The sequence below is a fragment of the Mixophyes fleayi genome, chromosome 3 (assembly GCF_038048845.1).
Source record: "Mixophyes fleayi isolate aMixFle1 chromosome 3, aMixFle1.hap1, whole genome shotgun sequence".
Classification (NCBI taxonomy): Eukaryota; Metazoa; Chordata; class Amphibia; order Anura; family Limnodynastidae; genus Mixophyes; species Mixophyes fleayi.
In genome coordinates this window covers 71,624,765-71,634,506 of record NC_134404.1, presented here as the reverse complement: position 1 = coordinate 71,634,506, position 9,742 = coordinate 71,624,765, and the positions used below count along the sequence as shown (strand labels likewise).

The 9,742-nt window shown below is 38.3% G+C and overlaps 1 protein-coding gene across 2 annotated transcripts; it reads left to right on the top strand.

Moving 5' to 3' along the window:
- Positions 1-332: 332 nt before the first annotated feature.
- Positions 333-8,550, top strand: LOC142143680 (erythroferrone-like). 2 transcript variants are annotated; one of them, XM_075201717.1, is made up of 8 exons: positions 333-902; positions 2,028-2,213; positions 2,450-2,561; positions 3,925-4,076; positions 4,766-4,874; positions 7,075-7,159; positions 7,277-7,355; positions 8,163-8,550. In XM_075201717.1, the coding sequence occupies exons 1-8, from the start codon at positions 777-779 to the stop codon at positions 8,259-8,261; spliced, it is 948 nt and encodes a 315-aa protein (XP_075057818.1). In that variant the 5' UTR covers positions 333-776; the 3' UTR covers positions 8,262-8,550. The 2 variants fall into 2 exon arrangements, with proteins under 2 accessions (XP_075057818.1, XP_075057817.1); XM_075201716.1 differs by having other exon boundaries at positions 2,028-2,234.
- Positions 8,551-9,742: the final 1,192 nt, after the last annotated feature.

The window sequence follows — 9,742 nt, the reverse complement described above, 5'->3', positions numbered from 1 at the left end:
GACTGGTTTAATGATGATTACGTACTTTGTTGGAGGTACTTGGTGTCCACACACATACACAGAAAAATACATACTCTCACACACCCCATAACATTGGATTTATTGAGCCTATTGGTGCTTGTAAATTGCAAGCAGTCCACATACTCCCCTTCTTGAATATTAAACAGTGGAGTTTTTATAGTATACACTTTTTTGATGTGTTCGTACTCATTTTCTGTATTGAACCTCTATAAAGTTATACACCAAGATGAGCCAGAACGGATGTAAGAGACATGTATTACTCCTAACAGCATTTCAAACTTCACACAAACTAAATTTTCTTCTAACTCTGATTCTTGGAAAAAAAAACAAATGCACTCAGTTTCTGTGCTTCTCAATGTGTGCGTGTGGGGCGTTGGATACACTGGACTGTTATCTAAAGTAAGAGGACAAGACAGCTACAAGCTGGAGATACTGGCAGAGAGGAGACGACAGCAAAGGGGATCACTGAAGTGAGCGCAGCGTGTAAAGAAACCTATATATTTTACATGAACAATTTAATGTAAGGGATTTATTTTCCGAGAGCAAGGATAATTACACATATCTCTGCATTACCATCATATTATACAACGTGTTTACACTAGATAGAGGTATCAGTGTGCATTCTTTTCTAGACCATTTGGCATGACACTTGTATGTGGACCTCTTATACTGTAGAGTCCTGAGATTACTGTACCACTTTCTGAGTATTAACTGTAGAAAACAGATCAGCATCAGCCAGTCAGTATCTTAGGGCCATGGATGCAGAAGGCAAGCCTATCCCTCTACGCTGTGTGCTAATGACTATCAGTATGGGGGTGCTCCTAGTCCTCCTCAGCGCTGGACCTGCCTGCACCCATAAGAACAGAGGATCTAAATTTCAGGTAGGTGCTTCATATATATCATTATCATCATCATTTATTTATATAGTGCCAGCTAATTCCGCAGCGTTTTACAATTGGGGACAAACACAGTAATAAAACAATACTGGGTAAAACAAAGAGGTTAGAGCGCCCTGCTCACAAGCTTACAATCTATATCCACATACATTGCTTAGTAAATGAATACTATGGTATACTTATTTACAACTACATTATTACTTGGAATTGGAAGAAAAATTTTGCCTGTATCTATAGTAACGGTTTCTGATAATTAAGATTGCGTGTTCTCTAACATCATATAGTCTTCCATCATAGTTATACATAACTTATTTACTATTTACTATTACTATTGTTTTTTTTACTTGTCATATGAAATTAATTCTCCATTCCACTTGTAGTTTCCACACAGTGTATATATTGAAGTTGTATAGACATGCAGTGGGAAAGTGAGATTCTTTTTTTACATCAGTAAAATGTCACATATAGATTCAGGACAAACAGCTTAGAAGGTGTTAAGTTCATAGTCACTCTACTCAGACACGTTTGGGGTTGGCCCATCAGTAAGAGGTGTGTACTCACTGACTAGAAACCTTGGTCTCAGGACCAGTGTCAGGGTGAAGGAAGGTGACATGATAGGATGTTTTTCTGCAGAGAACATCACATAATTGGGCAGGTGACACTTTCAAAGTATGCATGTTTGAGAGGGGTATAATTGTGCAGCATGACACCGAAACTGGTGTTCTGATAGGAACAACGACTGTATGCTGTAGTATCTGTATATATACAGTAGATACAGGCAGCAAACAAATGCACATTAGAGACAGGTTTAGATGTGTGCATAAGCAAACAGGGCCACTCTCATTACGCAGGTAAGTGCACTGTTCTGCTTCTCATTCACTTGATAAATGACATAAATATGTCAGCAGAAACAGAATAACTTATAAATGCTATTTTAGTAGATTGAACTATAGCTCATAACTTATAGCATATCATAATATTGTGTCTAGACCATTTAAGAGTAGAAAGGTGAGAGATGTCATTTTCAGGTCACATGTTCCCTCTGCCGCATTGTTATACAGTGATCCTCTATTAACTATAGTAATAACACAATCTGTTTTTTGTTTGTAGGATCAATCTGTCACAATACTACCGTCACTAGGGATCCCAGTGCTGACAGCCCCTCAGGAGACTGGCTCTACATTAGATCAGCCAGTAAAGAAAGTGTCAGCAGTACAGAGCCCCCCATGGCCGCCCAGACTTTCCTGGCTGATGTTTCTCAAACACTCCGACCGTGGAGAAAAAAGCAAGCGGAAGGTACAAGGAGACAGCCTCAGAGTGAGATACAGCAAATTTACTATTTGTATAGAACATAGTCATACTGTGCCATCTACTGTTGATCTAAATAAATTATGTCTTTATAAACAAATGTGATTGTTAACTTGAAATGCTGCGATTTTCTGCCCCTCGTCCTCATTTGAGCTGGCAGAAGGAAAGGGACAACGATCTGTTATATTTCTACAGAACACCTTAATAGCCTTGTGTGGTTTCAGCATCACCGCCCAGGCCCAATCGGCCCCCCAGCTCCTCCAAGACATCTAAGTCACCCACTCAATCATGTTTTACGTGAGAAGAAACTGCACCAACTTCTACAGCTTCTGATTGGTGAGTACAGTTATAATCAAGTGATTATTTCTTTACTATATCTGTTCTGCTGTACACAACGTTGTAGACCAAGTGATGCTATTTGTTAATGGATTTTGAGTACATACTGCACAGTATGGTAGGATTAACATAGCGAATTATTATTTCCCTATGATAAAACACGTAGAAGCCAATACAAGAGTTCCAAGTATATTTAGGATGTCTGTTATTTGTGGAAGCACCATTTTTATAATACTATACAGAATCAAGGAGAAGGGATGGGCGATAGGAAAACATCAGAACAACCTGATATAAATCAAATGCAATAATGACATTAAGGGTATACTTGCCAAGACTCCTGAATTCCAGGTAGGTCTCCTGGACTCCCGGAAGAGTAGGGCAACTTCCCGCATCTGCCCATTTCCTAGTGAAGTGGGTAGCACTAGAGCCGCCATGATGCGATTCCCTGAGAATTGTATCATTTTGGTCTCGTCACCTGCTGTAAAATGATGCATGTGCATCATTACGTCATGGGGTAAAATGACGCTATTCATCGGGCACCGCTACCTCCACCCATACCAGCCACCTGCCCTTCCGTACAGCAACAGCCAAAAGCTGACAAGTATGATTAAGGGTATATTCCTTATCGTGTGAACTTACAGTTGTTTCAATTTAATAATTATAATAATAATTTACTTATATAGCATCTTTCTAGTAATAGGATTCCAAGCACTTTACATTGTTGCAGAGGGTGTGGCGGACATCTGGGCACGCTTAGCTGCTATTCTATGGAAAAAAAAGAATGATGAAAACAGTATTATCTGCTCCAAATAATCTCAATCTTTAGGACACGTATCACATATGCAGTCACTGACTCAGTTTTACCTTGGTATTAAAAACACAAAGGTCCCTGAGTCATTAAGGTAAGTAAAACAAAAAAAGGAGTAAGTTGTCTCCTGAACAAACCATGTTACAATGCAAGGGGTGCAAATTACATTTTTTTTTTTTGCACGTAAGTTAAATACTGTCTGATTTTTCATTTAGGACACAAATAATTGAAAGCTTTATTTTTACACTGAAATGTAAAGTTGGTCTAGGACATGATGTACCCCAAATATAAATCTGTCCCCACATTTTAAATTTACCTCCCCCTCCAATACAACATGGTTTTTCCCAGGTACAAAGTTACTCCTTTTTTATGATTTGCTCTCCTTAATGATTAAGGCCCAAAATGTCTTACAAAGGTACATTGGTATTAATACTACAATAGTATGATAATGTTTTGCATTAAGAGCACATATTTTCTTTTATATATTACTGAATACTGGTCTGGCTTTCCTACAGTAATAAGACATAAACATTTCCATAAATATTTATTTGCTAGACGGCCTGCTGAGACAGAAGGATGGGGAGTACACTGCAGATTACGGACATACTACCGCTAAACTCCCTTCTAAATTACACGCAGCCTTTAGCTGTAAGACTACCAGTGATATCCACCTGGAACCTGGGAACATGAGGGAACTCTACCAAAGGGTGAGTCAGTGGAGAGGGATACCTCAAGGTAGAAAGATAACTGTCGCTGATTTCTTTTAATGCACATGTAATATTCACTACCACATGAATATGAACTCAAGTTTGAAGTTTGAGAGAAAATAAAGTAATTTTAAAACTCAACTTCTTCTCAACAAATAAATGACACAAGTATCTAGAACAAGGGCTTTGGTCAGTGTGCTGTGTGTGGCTCTTATATTAAAGTAAATGCTTGTGTATTGGACTAGAGTCAAAAGCTAACAGTGTAGTACTACTAGTGTAGTGTTGCATAGAACCACTGTGCCAATTTTAGCTTTCTGCTCATAAACAGACTCAATCCAAAATAAGAGATCACCTTCAAATATCTTCTCCTTTCATTACTCACTTTAATATGTTGTCTGTAAAATGTACATAGTCTGCTCAAATACAGAGTACACATGGGCAGGAGCTATGTGCACTCCCTGTTCGCTCTGCAAAGGTAATCCATTTGAATATACTTCAGTAAATTCATTTGCCCCTTTGTGTCCCCTTTTGTCTTAAATTTCCTCATTGCTAATTTTATATCCTGAATGTTTAGACACCAACCACCTTTCCAACAATAGAAACTGCAATACAATACCATACATGAACCCAGCTGTCCTGGCTCCCTCCGTTACACATTACTAACACCATTAATGTCTGTTTATCTGAAGCCCCATTTAGAGGGATCATTTTACAGAGGATCTGGCCTGAATCTCACCAGTGGTCGATACACTGCCCCGTTCACTGGACTTTATGCTTTCTTTGCAAGTCTCCATATTGGTGAGTCACAGATTAAACAGGATGTACAGAATGAGCCATCATAGTAGATTATAGACCAGTTATTCTTAGAAAGGATGGCCTGGAAGTGTCCCAGTGTGGAATAATGTATATAACAACTGTCTTTCTAATTCAAATGTATGTGGAACTTGATAAAAGTTTATAATATGTCATGAGATAGAGTCAGTTGCCGGATGAACAGATCTGTGTCTAGTTAGGACACATGGAAGCTGGAATGAACATTCTGGTGTGTCATACCTCTGCTTCTGAACTGTCTTATTGTATGTGTGCTCAAGCTGACCTCAGATCTGATCCTGGTAACCCTATGTATTTGGCTATCTGATGATCACTCCAAATGCCCATGTAGTTAATGGCAGACCAGATTTCCAAATGTGTCCGAGCAAATCACTCACAATTGCAATAGACAGATTTGTTAATTTTGGCCAGGAGACAAACCAATATTAACCCACGTCTGTCTACTGTCTGACTCCCTTGTACGTCCTGTCACGTCTTTGGCTGCACTCCGTGTGAGTCCCCATAGCATTACTCACACTCATCTGTGCTACTTCCATGTATTACTCCATTTATTTAAGGAATCTGTTGCGCCTTATAAATAATAATTTGGGTCTTAATTGATCATACTAGCCAACTAAATCATTGGGTGTAGTCAGTTTAAATCATCAAGCAAAATGTTTGCTTAGAATGTTTACTTTTGAAAGAGTTTTAACTTATAAACACCTGTTCTCCCAGTCTTACCTGCATAAATAAACCTGTGTGTATATAACACAACTAATTCTGTAGCCAGTAGGATGTCAATAAGAACAGACATCACCCAAGGTCAGCTAAGACACATGACAACAAAGATGGAGTATTTTTATGGACAAAAAAATTAAAAGAAAAGCCTGGTAAACAGAATTTATCTTAAAGTATTACAGTAAAGTGTTTAACCTCAGCACAATGTTAATTTGGAACAGCTGCCTTGTCAAACAAATCTATTTGTCCATTGATGCGGTCCAAACTTTTCCTTTCCGTGGTCTGTCTATATGTACTCAATAAACAGGCCAAAGTCACTTGTCACTGCACTCATTATGAAACTGTCTGATGGTGGAATAGCAACATATAAAGGCTGATTACACCTAGCTGTGAGGACTACTTCACATAAACCGTTATATAACTGCATCACTTAGAATAGGGTGGAAACATTGATATTGCTTATCTAGATTTTATCAAAACATTTCACAATGTTCAACAGGGAGCTTATACGATGCAGAAGTTAATTTGTTTCTTATGTAACTCAGGGTATTTGATTTGCTACAGGTTATCTGCTAATGATGAACACAGGGAGATGAGGTTGGTAAGAAGTAGAGTAGTGCATGGTCTAAAACTAAGTCCCATTTTTTTATTTAGTGGCACAGCAAAGAAATGCACTTGGGGGGAAATTACCCTTTCATGGATTATTATATTAGAGGCTCACAGAAATTACAGCTTAGTCTAGTAACAAGTAAGGCTACAAGGCCATTGGGCTACATAGGCAGAAGAGGAAGGTTTCTTTGTTTCATTTGGCTACAGCAAGGTTCTATATCTGTGATACCACAAGCAAGGTTAAGGGCTACTTTAGATCTGATGAATTTAATATTAATTAACTGTGTGAGTGGAGAATATATATTAAATGTACTTACTAAGCAAAGATTTAGCATAGTATAAATCAGTTAGAAGCAATATAATGTGACTTGATAGCACAATTACTATCTACAATTTTAGAACTTTATTTTGAGACTTAAATGTAACAATAATACATGTATTGACACTATTGTACATTCACACCTCCCATATAAGGATTAGAAGTAGATAAAAGTTCCGTCAGACAAATAACAGATGGCTATCACAAAGGTCCTAAAAGTGGACAGGACCATTATATAAGTTGTTGGGTCCATGCTTACCAGAATATTTTTGTCTCACCTAATGGCAGAACCCTATTTATGATTCATTGTTTCTATGATTTTAACTGCGACCACCTTAAAATATTGATGAGATATTAAACACAGGACAGAAAAAATTCTTCCCTCACAATCACCTTCTCTAAAATATCTTCAGTTCTGATACGCTGCAAAGTCTTTTGCATACATACTTGGGATTTTTAGTAATATTGTATAGGCAATGTCTATTTCAGATTTATGAACCCCGTTTGTCATTTTGTTTGCAGATTTTCAGAGGAATACACAAGAAAGGTCTCCTTATGGATTCCTGCGTGTGCAACTTTGCATCCTGTCTCTTTGCCAGGATAACTTGTAAGTATTTTACAAAAAAAACTTAGCTATCTGCATTACTTATTAAACAAATCCCAGTCTAGCTTTGGACACTATGAAAAATGAACCATTATGTTCAAAAACTGTATTTTTCTCTAGGTCCCTGCAGCAAATCAGCAGTTTTACAGGCAATGAGGCGGCAGCTACAGTCACCTTGAATGGAATGTTGTATGTGCAGGTAAACACCAAAATAGCAGACACGTCTCACTCGGAAACTGTCTTTTCACATTACCGTGCTCGTTTAACGACCTTGCTAAAATCTCTTTTGGTTTTCCGTTTACACAGACTTTTAATTAATAACATTTTTTAATTAACTATGGTCTAATGTGTACAGACCTCATTTTCCTTTTTCTCAGCAATGTCTGCTCCAGAATTTCTCAACACCAGTCCTAACGCACCCCCAACAGCTCATGTTTTCAGGATTTCTTTTATCAGGCACAGGTGACAGTCTACTTGGCTGGGTCAGTAATTATCCTACCTGTTCCACAGACAGAAAGCTCACACACACCCCTAACATGAGCTGTTAGGGGTGCGTGAGGACTGGAGTTAAGAAACACTGGCCTAGTTGAATCAGAACTTCATATAAAATATCAAAACTAACTGAATCCAGTATAGGTTTTCATACATGCTGTATAATGCTATAGACACACAGGCGTTCGGGGATGCTGCCCATGAACAGATCTGACACATGCATTCCACATCATTTCAGGTGCCAATTGATAAAGGTCTACTGCAATATGACAAAAACTGGCCAGGGTGTAGTTCGCCATGCTGCATGGCAAACTGTTCCATGAATGCCAATGATAACAGAGATAATACTGCGCTATTTTTTCCCCCACCATTTTAAGACGTTCTGCTCCGGATCTGAAAGCGAAGAATGCACTAAAACACTCCTGGAGAATGTACCCATAAGTTAATTAGAAAGCATATTGCAGTGATTTAATTTCCTGTATCACCTAATCTAAGATTGGTCTATTCTCCTCAGGCCGGACAGTATCTCTCGCTCTTCTTGGAGAACAGAATGGACTCTTGGCTTGTCCTAGTGAAAGGCTCTGACTTCAGCGGTGTACTGCTAGGACAATGATCTAGGCCATGATCCCTGGAGGAACATTATTTAATGAAACCAGACTTTGTGCTTCTCAGCAATGTCAACCATATTGTGTTTGTTTTTCTCTAATTAAAAAGACTAATTTAAAAATGTGCTTAAAATAAAAAAGAATTACAATGTATACATCTACCAGTGCCATCACTGATACATGCCCGTGGCTAGTGTCAATGCTGTTCAAGAAAAAAAAAATACTTTAATTTCTTCCCTGCAGGTTAAGAGTGTAAAAAAAAAATGCTTTCCCTGTCTGAATCAGGGGAAAGGAATACCATATCATTTCCAATTTGACATTAAATGAGGATGTGCTGATTCAATAGATTGTACATACATTTTACTGCATCTAGCGTGGATATAATTTTATTTTACTTTTCTTTTACTTTATCTTTTCCACAACCATTTTCTGTTCAATATATGTTCCTACATTACTCATAACATATTTACAAGTGTCTAATATATTAGACCAAAACCCACATTTATTAGGGAATAATTTATCAGAATGGTATTGTCTGTGTAATGTAAATAGACCAATTTGAACTAGTTCTTGGCAGGAAGATTAGTATGCATCTTCTGCAGAGGTGACCCCCCACCCCCAACCACACAAACTGCATAGACAATGATTATTGGTAAACAATAAAATAACTTTAATAATGGCTCTAACCTTCACCCTTCCTGCAACACCAACCTTTGTCCACATTGCTCCCTCACTTCTCTACCTCTAATGCACTTTTTCCTTTCTATATTCACTAACTAGCATCCTCCTCTTGTTGCAAGAACATAAAGGTCACACATCTTACAATTATCTATCCTAATTTTCTCTGCTTCTCCTAGTTGGTGATGTGTCACTTAATTCAGATACCCCTTGCTTTTCCCATACACATATATCAGATAAATACCAAAATTCAGCAAAGCTCAAAAGCAGCATCACCTGTCTGCCACATCTTCCAAAGTCCTTTGAATTTACACTCTGTTCCACTAAAACTCAATGTTATGGCAATAACAGAAAAATGGCCGACACACTCAGACACTGCCTCACCTGCAGCCCTTTCACATGGTGGCCTCCATTTCACCCACACCCTCAGACCTGAAAGCAGACAAGAAGGTGTGTTTGGACGACTTCTCTTCCCACATTGCACATTCCCAGTTCTACCAACTTTTGAACTACATGCTATTCAGATTTTTAATTCATTATCTTTGCATGTTGCTCTAATCTACTGCACTCCTGGACCACACAAACAATTTCTTGAACATTTCTCTGTATGGCTCCCTCACGTTTTATCTTCTAACAACCCCACTATCATCATGGGTGATTTCCGCATCCCCACGTTCCAATTCTGCTTTCAAAACTACACTAACTTCCTTCCTCAGCCTTTCCTAGTGGATTGAATCCGCTACTCATCAGGACGACCAATGCCTTAACCTGGTATTCTCTCTGTACTCAGTTTCTGATTTCTTTAACGCTC